Below are 21,855 nucleotides of genomic sequence, written 5' to 3'. Positions count from 1 at the left end.
CACAGTGCTCCCCTTTGCTGTTCCACTGCCTACACACAAACCACCACACTGTGACTTCAATCATCTCATTCTCGATGCGCTGCTCCAAGTGCACAAAAGACAATTTATATCAAAACCAAAAACTTCAATAAATTCCACATGTAATACGATTTGAATGCCGGGTTGAAGAGTGAAATCATTTGTGACAAAATAACAATGAAGAAGTACAAAATTGATATGTAACATAAATGTGTGCTATGCAGACTATGCCGAGAAGTAGATTTAATTATTGATACTAATGGTAATTTGTGGGGAAATAGTGACAAATGAGTATGACTCTGCACGTACTGGCATTCCCAGCTTTCATTTGTGGAAATCATTACCACATACGTGCAACCAGTTTTGTACAGTCGCAATAGACTAACACCAGGAGAGGCACAATTTAACAATAGATGTAATTTAACTGTGAAAAATTAGGCTCATCATCATCACTGTCAACCCAGTAACACAGAGCAAAGACCCATGGTTGTTCTACTTCAACCAACACAAACACTTGCAGTACTGTAATCACATATAACCTTTAATGTTTTAAGCCTGAAATTTCTCCGATTTCCTACAAACGGCTAAGGATTTATCTCACTTGAGACTGTGAAAAGTTACATCTAACTCGGCACAGCGTTAAACAACCACTCAGTCGATTTCTTTATAACAAAACTACAATTCCCCCATGCTTGCAAAAATGATTCTATCAAACGTCATTTACAAAAATGCTTTCAGATCTTCCCATTTCATGCAGCGTAGTCATAACAATAATAATAATAACCATAACAAATCTCTTTCTCCGACCCCCTTAGCCAGCACGGGACCATCTTATCAGTGGCACTTACATCTCCACTGTCAGGCAGCAGGTGCTGCTGCAGAGAGCCTGCCTCCCTCACGAACCGCTTCTTAGGCCCGACCCGGTCGGCCAAGTTGCCCATGATGATTCTGCGGTGACCCTGATGCACTCCGCTGGTCAATAATCTCAGAGAGCGTCTCTTCTTTGCCTCCGTGTTTTTCCTTTAGACACTGATTTCTTGCTTCCTCTCTTCCTGCGTCACTGACACACTTACACGCACACGACTTTCCAGAGACACAAATGCACCCCACCCCACCCCACCCCACCACTTTCCTATTCACGTGTAAATCTGGGTTATATCAGTTCTGTTTTGAGCAACTGCTAAAATAGCACGACCTCCAGCTAATGTAGGAGAAGGACAGTAGTTAGACGGAATGAGGAGAGCGGACTGTGACAGAGTCAGGGAGGAGCAGGACTTCAACAGGAACAAGGAGAACCTTTCTTATCCATATCTTTTAAATAAATCGCGGACAAATTCAGAGCGCGAAGAGACAATTTCAAGGAGGGATGCCACCTTAAAAATGAAAGGTAAACACGTTGTGAAACAAACTTACCTCCACTTTGAGAGACCAAATTATCCCATCTTTGCATTTGATGCTCTATGAGATACAATTCTTGTCAGAGATGAAGCGATCCTGTGGGGAGATGTGTTGTATGTCGTGATGTGTGAAGGCCACTGTATGTTGCTGTGCGGTCCCTTTGGGGATCGGAGTAAATTTCCATTTATGGTCTACACAGACTTCTGTTTGTGTCTGCATTTTTGCATGTGTTAATGTGTTTGTGTAGGTTATTTTGTATCTAGCTAACCACCACATGATAAGTTATTTATAGCAGCACTGTACAAATACTGCTTCCTTTTATTGGACAGGCTATGGTGGAGGAAGTCTGAAATACTCGAGGAAAGATAAGCGGAAATGACATGCAAAAAACTCAGATACTTAATGCATCCATAAAAAACAGGAAAATGACGGTAAACATACATTATGATGTATGTTTGTAATTTTGGTTTGAGCCATGACAGGGTATGGAGCAGAAAGGGAAATAGTAGTAGTGAGGCCAAAAGCAATGTAACTTAAAACATGACAAGGTGTCCTAAATCTCTCTCTCTCCCCGTCTCTCTCTCTTTCTCTCTCTCTCTCTGTTAGTGTGTGTGGATGTTTCTATGTGTGACCTTTGCAAAGACAGGCCAGAAAGAGCAATTCAATTAGAGTCTATCACATTACACACATATCTCATCTCAAACAAGCACACACACACACACACACACAGACACAGCCGTGGCAAAGGTCGTGGTCATTCAACTTCTTCAAACATGTCTTTATCCTCTCTGATCAGCGGAGCTCAATAATCCCGTCGACTCATGACCTCGCGCCCAGTCTCTTCAGATAGATGCTCCTTTCTCCTTCTCTTTTCCCTCCCTCACGGCATCCACCTCACATGCTCCTCCACTCCACGAGCCAATGTGCCCTACCAGCGGAACAAGAAGGTCAACCTCTCCGTAAAGGCCCTGTTGTAGCTTAAAGATAAATGGGCACTACTCATGCTGAGTACGGAGAGAAGAGGAGAGAAGAGATTTTATAACAGTGCAAACTCTATGTGGTGTTTCATTGTGGCCACTGTTTGCTTCTCGAGGTATGAAATTGACTGCTGACAGGTGTATCAATCATAATAGGTGACTGCACAGTGTGTGTGTGTGTGTGTGTGTGTGTGTGTGTGTGTGTGTGTGTGTGTGCGCGCATGTGCATGTGTGTGTGTTCTTGTCTCCAGTTAAGATTTACTTTACAGCCTCCTCTCTATTTCCTGTCAGACCCCCTCCTCCTTCCATCCTGTCAGACCACCCCCCCAAACACACACAAGCACACACACACACTGTCATCACTCGGTTTCTCTCACTTCTTGTTTCCTTGCAATGTCAGCTGACTGTGTTAGGCTAGTGCCAAAATATCAAGCAGTCAGTGTGGTCCCTGAATTTCACAATACATTATATATCGTCATATATGTATATATATATAATGTGAATTTTACAATACGAATAAAGTCAGAAAGAAATAACATAACATATAGAGGCAGAAGAAGAAATATGAAGAGAGAGGTTCCTGCACTGACCAAGAGCGGACACAACCATCCCTCTAGACCTCTTTAATGCGTCGCAGAAAATCCAAAATCCACCTTTAACTCACTTAAAACTCTCCCTCTTACTCTCTCATGCTTAAGTCTTACGCAAGACTTTCTATTTATATATGTTGCCTAATTGGACAGAATAATATTGGAGCCTGTTCCTTCCTCTTTTCCAGCTTATGGGACAGATATCAGACCCCTTCTCATTCTGTCTAGGATTTTCTGAAAAGAAAAAGGCTCTTTAAAAAATTCATAAGGTGCTAATGAGGTTATGCAGCTCATTTCAAAGCAAAGAAAAAAAATGTGTGTGTGTGTGTGCGTGCGTGTGTGGCAGAAGAGGTTGGGGTTTATCTAGTTTCATGAAGAAAATATTAACTTTATGAGCAGACACATTTGCAGCCAAAACAAATTGCAGACGGGTCACAGTGGCTGGATGAATTTAAAAAAAAAATTAAATTCAAAAGAGGTGGGGGGGCAGCTTATATTTTAAAACCATTTCTAAGACATCCAATCTTCAGTTTAAGTGGGGAATGTTGAAAAGCATTAGTTTCACGTAGTTGTTTCTGGCTTATTCAAGCCAAGCTCCACAGATTCACAAATTGATGTGGTTGCAGGTGATTGTGGTAAAGGCTCCATGACACATAACATGGTGGAAAGGTTGTTTTTTTTATACAAGGTAACATTCTCCCAAACCATCAAATTCTATGAGAGTACCTGTCAAATAACTTGTTCACAGCAGCATACTTTTATGCTTTTATTTTCATCTCCTGCCTCTCAAATGCAGCTGATTTGATATTTTTTGTGAAATTACTGTCAAAACATTCTAATGACTACTAGGGAGGACAAACACTGATGCAGAAAACCCACAAACTAATTATGCAGACCTGCACTTTACTAAGTAATTCAGCTGTGAAAAGGAGAAGTGTGGATTCTTGTACAACATCCTGACACATATCATGTTTTAAAAATTGTTCCTTTTCGAAATGTACATGAACATTTTTTTCACACCACTGCAACTTCTGCCGTGGTTATTTATTTTTCATGCTGCTGAAACAATGGAAAATGTCAGGCCCTCAAAGTGCCATTTCAGTTGCTGAATAATTGGTGAACACGGCAATGTGATATCAATAATTAATCATTTCCCCTTTCATCTTAGAATGATAGCCTGAGAGGTACTGTACTACAGCGGACAGAAGAAAAGACGCTGACTTGTCATGAATGTCGCAACTATGATTGTGCGAACAAAACAAATCTCAACGTAAAACAGGTGCATCATGTTTTAATGCTGCGATCCCACATATTTCAGTTTTGTACTTGTGTCAGCATATGGCAACTTACTGTATATTTCATAAAAAAGGTATATCCTATATCTGAATATATGAAATACTTTTCAGCCCAGAAATAATAATAAAAAAGAACCACTGTGCATCTATAATATATATTTATATGTCAATATCAAAAACAAAGGGATGTCACATGTGTGATATAGAGACGGGTCTGAGGTGGAATCGAATCTGACAGACACACAGAGAAAAGACATTTTCATTAGAGCTTTATGCCTTAAGTCTTTCCTGTAATGTGATTCCCACCAGAGTCAATTGCCCCTCCGGCTCACAGACAAAATTGTTCACATTAGACCTTCCTTTTCCCTCTTTCTCTGGCTCTTTTCTTTCAAACACAAACACACAGACACACACACACACACACACAGTCATTTCTCTTACCTCGGTCATGTGAATAAGGTAGAATCTCAGCTCTTCAGCGTAATCTGTAAAACAAAGGAACAAACGGATTCATGCAAATTCGTTTTCTTTCCTTCCTGTCAACTGCCCATTAATGTTTCCCATGTTTAATTTTGACTGCTCCTTTTTGCAAGACACTTGAAGCACTCAGATTTTTCCGAAAAAATTATTATTGATTATGTCGGTCAGCCTTATAGACACCCACAAATAATTCAGTAAAGAAGCACTCTGTGAGACAGGCCGGTGCGTCTGCAGTTAAGATATATGGTTAAATCGAATGACGCCTCCCCTCCAACACGTACACGAACACACATACACACACAAAGCCAGCAACTGAGGCTAGCAATCTTGTCTGGTGTCTGAGGAGAGAGATTTAAAATGATCCCCGTCTTAAATGTACACAAATCTATCCATCCATCTTTGAAACTCTAGTTCAATCAAGATGGTACATTAATGGCCCTGATTAAACAGAATTTTAAATGTATTTTCCTATGTAAAAACAAAAACACCTTTGGCTATTATTTACAGTTGAGAGCTCAAGAACACAGCTACCCTGCTTCATCAAGACCCCGGACAACCCACCAACGGCTATGAACCCTGAGTGCTGAGCAGAAGTCTCTCGTGAATTAACCAAAACACTTCTGACTTTGGAAGTGTGTTCATGTAAAACCACATGATTCACAGAGAGAAGCTGAAGCTCTCAGGGTCTTTACTAACACTCACTGAATGCATCATTTGAAAACAAGGTTGTCACTGTGAGAGGGCGATTGAAATGTACAAAGAAATGCAGGAAATGCATCGTGGCTTTCAAGGTTTTTCTGTTGGCGAGTTTTGTGATTAAAAAGATTTGTGAAAAAAAAACGACTGCAAAGACTTTATGAGGAGGAAATCTCGCTACATCCAGGAAGGAGAGGAGGAATGATTTCAGCGTGATTTTCGGAATTTGGCACGTGAGCATCATTTCGGAGAAAGCGTTAAGTATGAGCATGTCAACTAGTTTGTCAATGATGACGGATATTTTAGCGAATTAGGAGACACTTACACTTACTGTATATTCATAGATTGTGGAATTTTGAATAAGTCAGAAGGAGCAGACACATCACTTTGGTCATTTTTAAATGTTTTCATGTCAGTCTTGAATTATCATCAAAAGCAGAGCACTTTATATCTTTAAATACGTCTGAAGGGGATTTATAAATCGTCCTGAGTCAGAATTCATTGAGTTACTGAATCCAGACTCCCTAGATCCAGCCTGACAGAGCTCGTCCTCTGGACCAGAGCACGTCGAGCCTGCGAACATCACAGAGCTCGACTCCAGCTCCTCACTAGAGCAAAGAACAGGTTTGTCTTTTTTTGTCTTTTTATATATCCTTACCTACAGCATTAATAACACACCCAGTTGAGTAAATTAAACCAGCCTCCAAATCTTCACCCCAAATTGTGACGTCAGGCAGCGACCTCCGATTGCAGCAGAGGCCCAGGGGATCGAATTAATAATCAATAATAGACAAATTTTGAGTGTGTGTTTGTAAAAACGATTTAAGGTCTCACTGGTGTAACTCATAGCATTGAGTGGCCGTGGTTTGTGTGTGATGCAGGGACAGCAGAGCCCATGAGTTGTGGTGAACGTTGTTTTCATAACTAACAGCAGAGGTCACTGTTGGATATCTTTCTGACTTACCAAAAACCAGCAGGGGCCTGTCACACAGCCTGTAACAGGCTAGTTGAAGAAGTCAGGGTGAAAACCTCACATGCAGTCATTTAAAACGTCTATATTTGTAGCTTGAATCCAATAATGAATTTTAATAGGCCATGAAAATGCTCATAACCTTCGGAATGCTCTTAAAGTGACTGATATATTTGTTCTTAATTTCAAAAAAGTCATCAAGTGGATAACTTCATAGAATTGTTGCGTTTTTAGTTTTTTTAAGGGGTAGGAGTTTCAATGATTTGCTTCAGCTCACATTTTTTGTACCGCATCAAAAGAAGAACAAGAGTCAGAAAACAACATTTTGTTGCACGTTGCTCACGTTGATTTAACGCTTTGATGGAGGTGGTCTTCTCAGTTTGTTAAAGTACAATGATGTTTGGATTGACACTTGGTCATTTCGTGTGAGTGGTCAATATGGCTCCATTTTTAATATCACTCTCATTTCCCACGCTCATCAGCCGACTATCAGGGTGACATGAACACAGGAAAAGCGGCCGACTTAAACCTCGCACAGTGCAATTACACACACGTACACGCACACACTTGTCAAACACGCCCTTGCTGAAACAAACACAATCCCCCGGCGCCTCTTTCCTGAGTGACGTTGCCGAAGCGAAATAACAATGACAGGCAGCAGGGCGGAGATGAGTGTGTGTGTGTGTGTGTGTGTGTGTGTGTGTGTCCTCTCATGAAACACACACACACACACACAAACCCCTCTGAATCCCCACCCTGGAGACCTCCGATTGTTTGGGTGAAGGGTGGAGGTCAGAAGTGGCCCTGGGGAGACAAGCGATGTCTGTGGGAATAACAGTGCAGCATCCAGCATTAGGGGGCTAATGTGTTCACGTTAATGTTTATGTGTTGATCAGATGTTTTGCTTAACTCAATTGAACCGTGTGTGTGTGTGTGTGTCAACCGTAGCCTGAAAAAGGTTGATGTGCTTTCTTTTTTAATATTCCCATTGATGGACAGAGTTAATTACTGAGATGAGGGAGGAGATTCGTCTTAATGAGGAAGATTGAATTCAGACATGTGAAACAGATGAATCGCTGTCCGAACGCGTGTTTATTACAGCGCTCGATCGATGCCGTCTCTGCATGCTATGAGGCAACAGTTTATATATCACACCATGGACTAATACAAATTTTGATTGTACTGTAATATATAAAGTGTCCTTATAAGGATATTCAGCACCAAGGAGGCATAAGTCATAAGTTCTCCCAGCATAGCTATGTGTGTGTCTGATGACCCTGACTATCTACACTTAAATCTTCTATGCCATCAATGATGTATGTGAACCTAAACATGCCAAAAACAATGTGGCGCAGGCCAAAATGCTAAACTCAAGGCTTCAAAGCGGCAGCTGACCAACCAACGGGTGGAGTCGCGGTGGGTTGCCGCTTGGTTCTAGCACAAGATTCTCCTGCACTGGTGCAGCCTGAGGATAAAGACTATGAGGCTATGGGAGGCTACGCTAACACCTATATGTAGCGCGGTTTATCCACTGAAGGTCAGACCCAGCCATCTTTTGAAAGATTCAAAGCATCGTTCTCTGCTGAGCAAATACCTTCATTTCCAATCAGAGCGCAGCTGACTCTCCCTACACTCACACTCATTATTCTGGAGGGTGGAACATCAGCATAATCCCGACACCTGTCATCCTTCTAAAACAATCCCATAATCTTGTCACTATACTACCCTGCTGTTTAGTCCGATTAGTTGTCACAATCCCTTTGGTACTTTCATGCATCATACACAGGCAGGTCTTCAGCAGTGTGCCTCTCCCTCTGCTCTGCCCCATGCATGACTCCTAACTTTGCCCATGTCTGCGCCCACCACTCTAAACACTGATATTTACAGTGAGCCCCTATTTATTTGAGTTGACGTTGCTCTGTGCAGCCCGGACTGGCCAAACTATTCTCTCCACGCTGCCAGAAGAAACGGTTGTTTACACCAAGGTGAAATAAAAAGACAAAGCAACAGGAAGTTGGGCAGCGTTTTTCCTAAATATCCGCCGACATGATCACTGCGATAATAGCGCGGCACGTTTATTTAAAATTGTGCAACTTGTGTGTTTGAATGTTACATTTCTTTTTTATTATTGTATGTTTAACTATAAAAAGTCAAAACCGGTTTAATATGGTCACTCAGACAAGACTGTTTGGAGATGTATTTACAGATTGCAGTTTTGGCTGATGCTTTGTTGATTTTGGACTGTAAAGAAAGTTGTTGACGCAGTAACATGATTTGAAGTCATACATTTTTAACTCTCTGCTGTCCTCCACATCTCTGACATCTCAGAGTTAGTAACTGTGGATATAATATTTAAGAATTCAGTAGGAAAAATAATTATTGTTGGCCCTTTTTACATCTGTGACCCTGTGATTACAGGACTGACTCGAGAACCCTTGCGACTGCAAATTAAAAAATAAATAAATTAGGATTCCTATACACTTGTTCTGCAAGAGTTTGACATAAACATATACGACTAGCCAAATCCAGGATTTCACACAGCTCGGTGAGGAGGCGCATCAGTGTTTACGTACCGTCCTGGAGCCGGAGCTGTCTGAGGTACAGGGGACTCTGAAGGACGTTACACCTGCCTGGTTCATCTTCTCTTGTCACCAGCATCAGGTCGTTGTAGACAAACACTGTAACCTAAAACAAAATATCAGAGGGGCAGAAGGAGGCGAAGAGTTTAAGAAATGGTTTGAATTTGATTTCATACAGTCTCACATTCTATCACCAAAATCTTGCACGTACACTACCTAACACTCAACAAGTCTCACCTTCATGAGACCGAGCACAGGAAATGCAGTTCACACAGTGCCAAACAAAGCATTGTGGCCTGTTTAAAGTGCAATGTATAAAGACATATGCATACATCCCTCTTTTGTATTCTCTGAACATCTAAAACAAAGAACAGCTTAAGTAATGCCCTTAAAAACAAATGTGATGATGACAGATTTTGCGCATGCATGTCCGTAACATGGCTCACTGTCTGCAGAAAGAAAAATCACTGTAAGTGGATTCATCGGTAAACATGTGTAGCACGTTGATTGCAAAGGACATTTGATGGCGTTTTAATGATATAAATATGGAAAAACACTACATTTTGACTGGCTTTACGCAAAAAGTCTAGATGTGTGCATTGGGGTCACCCCTCTGCACAGTGAGGCTGTGCCTCTCATACAACATAACAAGCCAACGGTGTGATTCATGCAGATGGGCAGCGGTTCAAGACAATGCCTTTGCTGTGGTCGCTTCCTCTGAAGGGCGAGGGAGCAATTTCAGTAGCGAGTGTGTGTGGAGTGCGCGTGTGTGTGTGTGTGTAGGTGGGCGAAAGAGGATGTAAGAAAAAGTAAAGCACATAAGCACTACTTTTATTCCCTCTCTCAATGACTGTATTTTAACAACTATTTTATTACAATTCAAAAATAAATAAAAATAAGTTTGTGAATTCGTCCAGTCAATAATTATCGAATGATAAATGAGCCCTCAAGGTCCAGGGGAATGTCTGAAACAACTTTGTCTTATTTTTTCAGCTGATAGGTTTCAAAATGTGTAAATTAATCAAAACTATTCTGTATCAAGAAGCCAGTATCTTGTATAATCATCTGCTGTATTGCAAATGTAAGCATCCGCACATTTTGTATGACTCTGCTGAAAGTAAAATCAGCAGGATGTATACATTTAAATTGATTTCATTACTTGCATCATTTAAAAAAAATAAACTTGTGTTGTTAATTGTTAAAGTCATTTCAAGACATGTGATATTCTCTCTCAAGTTTTTCCTCATTATTAAATCTATTTAAATCTGTTATGTCCGAATGTATTTTTGAAGCATTACTAATATGAATTCCACTTTGTCCAAATGTCTCGAAAATCCAATTTGTGCCACATTCGTGCTCATATGTTGTGTTCAGCCGTCTTAATTAAAGTGGCACGTTTGTGTGAACGACGCGTGTGTGCGTTTGCCTCTGGGGCAGACTTACACAACAGTGAGCGAAGACTAAAAGCTGGAACAACACACACAGAGAGACATCATTAAAAACAGCCTGTATAAAGAGAGAAACTCCCTCCTGACAAACACTGGCTGTTAAATATTTGTTTTATGACTGACCCCGGAGAGAGGCCGGGACGAGCTTCCATGCCAGCAGTCACTGCACTTCACTGCACCGCAGTGCAAAGATTATGTGACACGGCAAATTAAAGAACTGTGGCGAGCGCTTAACTCAGTGCAACAATCCTCTTTTCTCTGTTCACACACACTCACTTTATGGATCGACTCCACCTGCATCACAGGTTTTTCTGTTAGTGTATCTGCATATTTATTAAGGCAGTGCAAATATTTGTTAAGTAGATACATTTAGACTCATGTGGCTAATGTTTACTTAACAAACAATTAATGGAATAATGTTTTACTCCATACATATGTAAAACCACACAGGCACATACAATAATGCCATTTCTTTTGAGGGTAATTGTTTCAGAGTAAAATTCAATAATTTTTTATTAAAAACTATATTTTTTATGAATGAATGGAAACATGGAATCATGGAAATATGAAACCTTTGAAAGTATACCTTTACTTTTGTCGCAAAAGTAATACATATTTTGTACTTTTAAAATGCACCATGCCGAATATTATTGTCAAACGATTATTACACCACTGGTAAAAAACACCTACATTTTCGAAGCTAATATCTAAATTTGCATCATTTAATGTCTCTGTATTTCCGGACATTTCTAAAATAAGGAACCATGGAATCTTTTTTTTAATTTCACATTTTCGAGTCCTTCAGCAGCCGAACACACTTGTAACGTTCTTTCTAAAATCCTAGTCAAATTTAGTTTTTTAAAGTACGTCCCAAGGTGGAGCACTTTGTGTTTTGCTTTCACCTGGTGTCCAGTTCATCCTGGAGACTGTGCTGCTCTTCCATCAGTTGAAGCCACCGCCCGGTTCTGTTCTAATGTTTTGGCTCATTATCTTGCTTTGGGCTGACGATCTGACCAACCAGTCTGTCTTCCGTTGTAATTTGGCTTTTTTCTCACAATTCTGAAATCTATATACATTACTACCACCAGCAGTACAGTATCGTCCTATTAATGCATCAGAGGATCTAGTAACACAGTTTGTTCCAACACTGCCTTTGAACAGACCGACAGAGTCCTTGACAAATGTTGGGGCTCTTCATTCATAAGAGCCTGCCAGTCAACACATTTCTTAATCCCTGGAATTAAGAAAATAAAAAATAAAAATTATCTTGGGTATTTTACAGCTCATCTTTGTACAATTTAAGGTTTTTCACAGGACTTTAACTTCATAAATTACTGGAAGCACTGGAAATTAGGATGTTCAAAAACGTTTGACCAGTAAAAAATGTATCTAAGATATAAGGCGTTGCAGTTTCTTTTGATGCCTTACACAGAATTTCTGTGATAGTCAGATATCTCACACTATTAATTTTTCCTCAACTCATGTGGACCTGATAGTTCAAAGTAGTTACAAATTCATCAGAGATGTTCAGATGTTCAGACATCTCCTCTCAGGATGATGCCCTGTGCTTGTTCTCTAAACACACACACACACACACACACACACACACACACACGCACACATTTTCACTTAAGATTGCACATTGGAGCAACAGACCATCTCTTCCAGTTTGGCGAAATAAACAAACCACAAGACTGGTTGTGACAAACCAACAAGATGTTTGTCTACTGCAATCTGGAGAGGAGAGGAGAGAAGTGGAGAAGAGTGTATAGTAGAGGAGAGGAGAGGGCAGGGCAGGGACTCAATCTCTCCGTATAATTATAAAACTCTTCGAAAGAGCACAAAGAAAATCACATTTCGTCTTTCTTCAAATCACTAACACCCAATCCTGATCCTCAGGAGAACCATTTTTCAGCCATCGGGTTTTCTATGGATAAGTTTTAGATCTGTCATCGGGCATAAAGTTTTTCTGTCAACAACAACCAAAGTTCCTGTGCAGAACAGCAAACTGAAGTAAAGGCTTGGAGACTGAGCTATATACACAACATGAATATGTAGCACATGAAGCATACACAGAAAAGCTTTAATATGCATTGAAATGACTTTTTTTATATTGTGCACTACCTAATATGCAGTTCATAATGTACGTACAGTTAGTGTTGGATCTGTTTGAAGATTCTACGTGTTGTTATGTGTACCGCTCAGGGATATGCACTAAATTTCGCTGGTCAACTGTTCCATGACAATAAAGGCATTATAATCTATTCTATTCTACATATGTTCACATCACACGTATGAACACATATGCTGTATGAGCATCATTGCTGCTCTGAGAGCACTTACCTTGAGAGAGTGGTGCTTGCTCTCATGTAGTATCATCTCCTCAGATATGATGAGCGTTCGGCTGCACAGGTCAAGAGGCTGCACGAAGATCAGCAACAGATTACACAGACGGATTAGGACAGAAGGTTTCTGGATATAAGTCATATTTTTGGGTGTTATAACCGTTAGCCTTTGTCTGATGTCAGGATAATGAATATATGCTAAGCATTTCCCAACATAAAATTTAAGAGGATATTATATAAATGTACATGTTATTGATTAGTAAAAAAAAAAGTTGCAGTACCAAATCCATTTTAAGGCCCCAAAACCAAACAATCTTCTTAACAGTTAACAGTAAAATATTTTCTTTTCCACTGTGGGAGGCACAACTGAAAAAGTTTCTATGAAGACAAAAAGCAAGCTGTGCGGCAGTATGTGTGGTCTGAGTATGACGAGACACTCGCAGTAAAAATGAATAGTACGACGGAGGAGGGGACTTCCTCTCAAGTCCAGGGTTTGAAAAAGGGGCTGATTCAATGTGTGTGTGTGTGTGTGCGTATGTCGCAGGGTCAGGTTTGCGTGTTTCTGTATGAATTAACAGGAAGCACCCCAGCAGTCACTGCATTTGAAGGCGCCGATGCTAGAAAGACTCTAAGACACCAACAGCGTTTGTCACGTAGCAGGAGAATGTCACAAATAAATTGCCTCACAGTGGTCTTCTTTCATTATCACATAACTTGAAGTGAATTTGCTTTCGCTTCCTTGGGCCTACTTTACAGGACAAGTATTTCTGATTATCATACCACAATGAAAACAAATCATCATTGATATAATGAATACTTTTTGTGCCCACATCTTTGGATACATTGGTGGAACAGATCTTAAATAAAACATAAATGGAAGCCAAATAAGCCTATTAAATGGATCAAAACCATCCCTTCTCTTTTTTTGTTCTGTACACAAAAAAAGCGTCAAAAAATAACAATCCCTATTATTCTGTCAAACACTGACTCCCTGGGTTCACTTAAGCAACCTCTGTTTCTCCACAGTTTTCCTGTCTCTCATCACAGACAGATGAGGTCTGCAGCCTTAAGGTAGATGTTCAATAAAAAAATATGCATATATAAAATGTACTATGTTTAAAAATAGAGCCCTCTTGACAAAACATGAGATGTTCAGAAGACAGAAAGGTCAACATAATTTACAAAAGCAAAACAGAAAATGTCTCCTTTTGAGCTATTTGCAAAGGAAGAACTATCATATCTAGAACACAACCATCTATTGCACTGTTATATGCCGATTTTCTTGCCTTACCACAAAAGACTATACTTTTCGAGACATGGAGACTTGGTAGACTCAGATACAGACCATCAAGATCGAGTCCAATCAGTCCTCCTCATGTCATTTTTACTGCATTCTGATAACAATAGTCCAGCATTATGGGAGATGTGCGTATTTGGGGTTTTTTCCCCCATGAGGATTAGATGAGAAGATTAATATCACTCTTATTTCTGTTCATTAAACATGAAGCTATAGCCAGCATCCTTTTGTTGTCATGGAAACGGGGGTTACCAAAGGTAAAAATTCAATTAGCTAGCACCTCTAACTCTCACTAATTAGCACACATTTATCTTGTTTAATTAATCTGGGCAAAAAACAGTAAAATCATACCGGCACCCATTTCAGTACAAAAGTTTCAGCAAAAATGTACAGAATGATTTACTACACCTCTGGGCAAATTATGATGCGCCATTATCTACTGTTATACAATCACCACTGTAACGCTGAAACATTCACACACACACACACACACTTATATTCACAAAAATTGGCCTACCTGAACAAAGATGGGGAAGATAAGGATCTTGGGAGCCACTTTCACATATCCATAGTTGCCGTGTGGAGTATGTGAGCGGACGATAGTGCAGTTCTGGTAATTTGCAAAGTTAGCGTTCTGCTGCTGGTAGCTGGACCCGCCGGCGTCAGTGGAGGTGGATGACGTCTTTGATGTCTTGGAATTGTTGGAGCGTCTCAGGAAGCCAGTGCGGTTCGAGAAAGCCCCGCCAGCTCCTCCTCCAATACCTCCACTCCCACCTCCAGAAAAAGCACCGCGACCGACCCCCTGGGGTTGTGGACCGGCGGCCTGTCGTGGGTATAACCTGGCAGCTGGGGAATGAGAGGAAGGTGAAGCAGGTTACATTCGGAGTACTGTCGTTTCTCAACACGTGGTGTGTCAGCGAACGCAGCGTGGAGTGATCACTTTCATTGTGCACATTCACTTTCTTCCAGAGAGTCTGAGGAGAGGATCAATACCAATCTCATATCTGCATTCTGTGTACAGTATAAGCATAGGGCTGGGAGATAGCTTAGCTTAGCATAAAGACTGCTAACAGGCGCAAAAAGGCATAGCCTGGTAACAAAATCTGCCTACCAGCACCTCTGCACATTATATGTGTTTGTTTAATACGTGTAAAAGCAAGTGCACAGAAAAGAGTGTAGCATAAATATTCTCATCTAACTCTATGGTAAGAAAACAAATAAAAATGTTTCCCAAAATGTCAGACTATTCCTTAAAATTTCCCCAAAACGTCATTGTGTTGAGTTACTGTTCGTTTCTTAAATGTGGGACAGAGGTTGTCCAGAAGTGGTCATGAATCAACTACACAAAACTGCTACACATGGGATGAGCTAATTAAAATTGACTGAGCAGAATTATTTTTTAACTGAGGTCATAATCTGAACTATTAATTTCCTGTGTGTTTTTTTGGTTAACTTTGACAGCTACAGTTCGCGAAAGGCTCTAACTAATCGGGATCCAAAGTGGTGGACAAGACGAGAGGATACGTATGCAAAATTTTAAGCAGTTATATTGACCAGCTTCCAGAAGAAAAGATGATAAAACGAAGGCTAACTGAATGTTGTAAGTCTTTACACCAGGATTCAAATGTGGGGACCAAAAATATGTTGCATTCATTGTATTTCTACAGTCAGTTTAATTTGAGGCAATCTCATGTGCCAAGAGTTAAATTATTTTTTATCACATTCATTAAATTATCAATAACCTGAGACGTGAAGTCAGAAGTTGAATCTAACACTGGGCTACGTCCAAAATTATAGCAGCGTCAGGAGTCAATATAAAATTAAAAACTATGGCTTTCAGCCAAAATACCAAACAGAGTTCATTGTAGTCAATAACAAAACCGTCGCAGGAGCATGAACACAACATGTCTTACCTAATGTCCCCTGGTTGTCTTGGTAAACAGGCCTTAAGATCTGAAAGAAGAGTAATATGAAATGACATTAATATTAATAATACTTGTCTACATCTGAACCACATCTAGAAATGGAATGAAGCCAAATGCTGCATATTAAAACAATGATGTGTGATACAGCATGTATGTGAGTTGCAGTATAATTCCGGTCTCAATTTTCTACGATTGGATGTTGATCACGTGATCTATGAAACATCTGGATAAGCGAGGCTTGTCATTATCTTTCCTCATCATAACAAAGGATTTCTATAAAATCTGAGTATTTCTATAATATTAATTTTATTTTATTCTGTAGTATTTGTGTCATACACTTTCAGCGCTGCTTATGCCATGAGTTTGTGTTTAGGGATCAATCTGGACATTATCATCTGCAGCTCCTTGCATTACATTGAATTCAGTTTTCCAGGACTCAGCTGAGCCCATCTGAATGGCGCAGGACTTGGTGATGGAGTGATGGTGTCTACCCGTCATAACAAATTACGGTCAACCGAGGGACTGAAGAGAGAAAGCTGTCACCACGTCACATGTCGTTCATATTAATACAGGACGTGAAGCGGGGACCTGGAAAGTCTCGAAATTTTAAAAACATATCATTAGCAGGGCTTCCTGCCATCTCATTAGGACACAAAATGATGTGTGGTGGCAGCTTTTTGTGAATTTGTAGTATCTTTGTGATATGTCACCAACATGACCCATTTCTACGGGGCATTATATAATTTTTGCCAGCGATGACCACCACAAAATTTCACCAAATTCTTCCCTCTTAATTTTGTGTGTGTGATTGAAGTGGTGACTGAATCATAAAAAAAATGTTTAGCACATTATGTAAGCATGTACATCTTATTGTTTCCTGAGGCTTCCCACCATCTTCCGTTTTCTTTTTACGTTTATTCTCATTACTCTGAAATCCGCTTCTTCTCTTCCTTCTGAAACTACACTACAGAATTTACAGACATAGACGGACACTACATGAGGCAGGCGCGCGCGCACGCACGCACGCAGATGAAAGTCACAGATAAACGCAGTAGAGAAAGAGATGGAAATAATCAACGCGTCACAAGACAGCCAAAGGATTTAGTTGGTTAGGAATATTTTAGAACTCTGGAACAAGTATTTAGTCACTAAAGGCTAAAGCTAGATTGCTCTGAATAAAAGACAAGAGGTCGCTGCTGCAGGGAGACTGACTCAAACACAACCCTGGGTCTTTAGGCTCAACATGTTTGTCACCCTGAAGGTGTTAATGGGTTAGTATCGTATTAGCATAAAGGTCTCAGCTGAGGAATTCAGTTCAGTCTTTTTTGATTTAATGAGTTTGCTTTATTTATTTATTTTTTTAATGATGAAAACTTTTACCTTGTATACATGATGTCACTAGATGCATCCATGAGTACATGCGATATAAAAACATTATGTACATGTCATACTGTGCATGTACATCCATGCTATATTTAATGTAAAACTGCATATTGTGCAATGGACCAGTCTTGCAAAACTGAAAGTGAAATTGTTAAAGTAATGCTTTTGATGCATTTATTTCTCTTTCTTAAATATCAATTTATATCCCTTGGCACAAAGACGATTTATCTATTGGATACTTGTGAGATAAATGATGTCGGATACATTGTTTTCTAACAAGAATTGTAACCACCAAACCTTCAAATGGTATAGGCATACAATAACTGCATTTTTAAAATTTTATTGCCACCTAGTGTTACCTTGTCGACTGCCCACAGCTACAGGACTGAACTATATGACGAATGTTTAAGACATATTGTGAAGCACAGAGCGATGAGACAGCAGTAGCCCAGACGGCCAAGACATACTGTAAATACAGTCCTTCTATCTATCAGCACCAGGGATGTAAGGTAAGGAGACATATCTAGGATGAGCCACCATATGACCATGGTGAGGATGAGGAGGACGAAGAAGATGATGAAGGTGCAGCCCACCACCAGTCTGCGGTACCTGGCTTCCGGGGTTGATGGGCGCCAGGATGATGTAGTTGTCCCCGTTGGACGCCTTCACCCTGGTGCCCTTCAGTGTGGCAGTGTGCGGATGGTGGAGGTGTCGCGGTTTCCCGTCCAGCTCCTCCGCTGATCCCCCCTGGGCCCCCCACGCGAGGGTCCCCATGCCTAAGCCGCTGTTATTTCCAGCCTCGGTGCCGTTGACCAGCAGCCGGCGGCTGGCAGTGGCACGGTGGTGAGCTGGTAGAGGCGGCACGGCTGGGGGGGTTTTGCTGGTGCTGACATCTGGTGCACGCCTGCGGGTAGGTGGTGAGGGCGTATCATAGTTTGAGGTGGAAGGCTTGTAGGAGGGTCGATGGATGAGTCCCTCAAAACTAGGCTTAGCTGAGGGACCGGTGCGCCACACCACCACCTTGATTTCATTGGCGCTGTTTCTGCAAAGAGAAAGAAAGATAACGATCAAAAAAATCTGGAGGAGTGAAAATAATAGGTATCTTTTTTTTATCTCAACCTTTTCTTGCACACAGTATTTACATGTCTATTGTAAGAAGAATTTGATCAAATCAAAAATACCACAATAAATCTATGTAATCTATTCTCTTCTTCAGGCAGTCATAAATATCAAAAGAGCTCTCAGTCGATTACATAATCATTACAAATCGCTCGTCATGAGTCCCAAATAAGCCTTTGAACGGGATCCTCCAACAATTTGGTGTCATTAGTCCCATAACCCCCGGTGTGTTGGGGTTATTACCTGATAGCATGGGCTAAGTCCACACATTTCCATTGCTCCACTGGCTGACCATTTAGCTGCAGGAGCGTGTCCAACTGTTGCAGACCTGCCTGATCTGCTGGACCCCCTGCCAGAGTGAAGAGACAAAAAAATAAAAATTATAATCTTTCAAGCAACATTCATGTTGTGCAGGGCTATTGATACATTCTTCATCAGGCCTGTTCTTTCACTCTTTGAGATAAAGAAAGGCAAATTACTGGACAAATGAAACAATGAAATAAAAACTTAATAGAGCTAAGATATTCGTTGCTGTCTGTTTTTAATCCCTTTCATCTCACCACAAGGACAGTAACGATGTGAACGTGCAGCATCTTGTTCAAAGACATGGTTGCAGGGTGAACAACTGACAACACTGGGGCTTGACAACAAGTTGCCCACTTGACACAAACAGGCTCCTCATTTACTGCAGCACCCTGCAGACTGAGTCCTAATGGTAATAATCCACGCCAAAGTACAACCAGTGGAGGAAAATAATAAGAAAAAATGACATCTTTCATGATGCATTAGATAACAAACATTGGTCAATCAATGTGGAAAGAAAAAAACTAAGTCTCACTGTATAATAAGCTATTACCATATGTTTACAAAGTCTAGTACATTTTAATTGAAAAACATTGGGGAAATATCAATAATTATTTGATGTAAAAAATACTTAAACTAGAAATCAATTGTTAGAAGTCCTGCGAATGAAAATAAAAAAGAATATTACTTTTGCTACTTTCAAATTGCATGAATGCCTGATTTGGAGTATTAGAATGATATTTTGCAATGAGAAGCACTAAGTCAAAGAAAGTAGGTAAGCATGTTTCGTCTTCAATCGGTTTTGGCCTTTAAACAACCTCTCTCTGGAAACAAGAGTTCCGAGGACACTGACATGTGCATGCGAAACTTGCCTGGATCAACAGCCTGTACCCTCACAGGGGAATCTGAGCAGATGGTGAAGCCATATCCATCCTTTCCTCGAAGGATGGTCACCTGCAGAACACACGCACGCACACACACGCACGCACGCACGCACACGCGCACACACACACACACACACACACACAAAGTTATTTGGTTGTATGAATATAGGATTTCATTCTCTCTACCACTGCCTGAGAAATCAACAATAACATGTCGGCTAAAAAACATCAACTTCCTTCGTTCACGACAATTAAGTAGCTTTTGATTCCGGCCTCTCCTCCGCTGTTGTAACTGCCTTGAGAGCAGTGAACCCAATCAGCTGTATTAATGGGAAAAACAATAAAGGGAAGAAAGGCGACAAAAGACTACACCCAGTAGTTAGGGAACAATTTCATATCCTGCCTCTTCTGAAAGCTTCCGAAAGTTGTTGTTTTTTCTGTCATGTACAAAATGATTATCATGGAGCAATAGAAGAGCTATGTACGCGGAAGCAAATAACAGTTCTACAGTAGAACAGCTGCCTATTTATTTTTCCAGGTTAATCCCATTTAGATTAAGATATTCTTTTACACAAGGTCAAAAACAGTACAATGGCACACAGCAAGTCATTCTCAGTTAGAGTATCATGGAACATAAATTTGAAAAATGAAGTAATATTTGAGCTGAGTTTGAAATCCACTGAGTCCCGAATAAGCCTTTGCATTGAAGTGAACAGAGTAAGGATTGTTAAATACTGAATCTCTGTCGAATGTCAGACTATTGTGCCTGATATTTCTAGTGTTTTAATCCAGTTCTATAAAAGAGTGAATAGCATGTAAATGGACAGGTTTGGACAGATTTTGCAGGAATCAATCAATTCAAATCCAATCAGCAATTTAACTGTGCCACATCTCAACAGGCTGACAAATTATTTTTAAAACACAACACAAAGACGAGCATATCACACAGATAATGATGATGGCTCTTTCCCATTGTCTTTCTCTCATTGTGACCCCACATCGTCATCCAGTACCTGTGGCCCGCAAGTCGGAGCCAAAGTCAACACAGTTCCATCCAAAACATCTCAACTTTCCAACCTTATCTGCTGACGGTCACGGCTACAAAACACACAGACACATCCCCCCGACATCACTCCCATTTTCTTTTTTCTACAGCAAAGGAAAACCACAAGCTCTAGTATCCTGCTAAATTAAAGCGAAGTCTACCCATGAGCAAGATGCAGCACATAGAGAAATCCAGTGATTATTCAGGGGCCTGAAGCTTGTGATGACCCTAAAATGTCGGTTAGGATTGTGGTTTTTTATAGTCCACTGATTTTATGTGCCCCATGTCACATTGTTTGGGGCCACTTTTTTTTTTTTCTTCAACCATATTACTCTCTCTTTGGTCGATCGTACTTGCCTCTATTTCAGTCAACCTCCAAACTAACATTGCTGACAAAATTATTGTCATGCTACATGACTGAATGACTGAACCATACCTGCCATACAAAATAAAATTAGGGTCGTCATCCGTTCCTGTTCACTTGTGCCCTCTCTGACGTGTATGAAACTTAAAACTCTTCATTAAATAGAGTCCGTGTCAGGACGTATTCGTAATTCTTTTCTGAAAAGTAGCTAGCACTGCCAGGTCAACCTTTATGATACAGAGTTTGACCTTAGCCTTCCTCTGAGGCTGAAGAAACACTGATGATGGAGACAGACGGGTTTGAACCTGACATCCTCGAGTCCGGCTGTGAGGCAAATACGCAGATAAACTGGCGAGGAATGGAAATAATGACAGAAAATGATAAAGTGATTGCAGGAGAAGAGATGAAAAATGATGAAAGTGTGATAAAAAAGCGTGGGAAGTGAAAGAGGGCAGCGGTGATGGTGACGGAGCAGATGACAAAGACAAATAGTGGAACAGATGGTAAAAAGATAAACAATTTCACAGGAATTAGAGGAAGGAGAACGACAAACTGTCAGAACATTTTGACGGATGGTCTGGAAATTTGAGAAAAAGAAAATCAAGCAATAAGGAGCAGAATATTAACTGCGGTGAGAGAAGGATCCATCTATCTATGCTTTTATCAAAATATGTTTCAGACATTGATTCATCCCAACAGCAGAGCTTTTACAGCATTAATTCAATTTGTAAGCTTAGGG

At 40.4% G+C, this 21,855-nt stretch overlaps 1 protein-coding gene across 5 annotated transcripts in view; it reads right to left on the bottom strand.

Moving 5' to 3' along the window:
* Positions 1-21,855, bottom strand: part of rgs3a (regulator of G protein signaling 3a) — a 128,522-nt gene that overhangs the window by 63,300 nt on the left and 43,367 nt on the right. For 4 of the 5 annotated variants that reach the window (XM_035608300.2, XM_035608304.2, XM_035608303.2 and 1 more), the window contains 8 exons: positions 19,696-19,777; positions 18,764-18,869; positions 18,011-18,443; positions 16,007-16,046; positions 14,611-14,939; positions 12,795-12,872; positions 8,998-9,109; positions 4,720-4,763 (listed from right to left, as the gene is read on the bottom strand). In XM_035608300.2, coding sequence (XP_035464193.1) covers positions 4,720-4,763; positions 8,998-9,109; positions 12,795-12,872; positions 14,611-14,939; positions 16,007-16,046; positions 18,011-18,443; positions 18,764-18,869; positions 19,696-19,777 — 1,224 coding nt within the window. Of the gene's footprint in view, positions 1-4,719; positions 4,764-8,997; positions 9,110-12,794; positions 12,873-13,077; positions 13,223-14,610; positions 14,940-16,006; positions 16,047-18,010; positions 18,444-18,763; positions 18,870-19,695; positions 19,778-21,855 lie in introns of those variants that run through there. The other variant, XM_035608305.2, reaches the window with a different exon arrangement.

Source organism: Scophthalmus maximus, chromosome 20 (genome assembly GCF_022379125.1).
Source record: "Scophthalmus maximus strain ysfricsl-2021 chromosome 20, ASM2237912v1, whole genome shotgun sequence".
NCBI lineage: Eukaryota > Metazoa > Chordata > Actinopteri > Pleuronectiformes > Scophthalmidae > Scophthalmus > Scophthalmus maximus.
The sequence above is the reverse complement of the archived record's forward strand: the minus strand, read 5'-3'. Positions and strand labels throughout refer to the sequence as shown.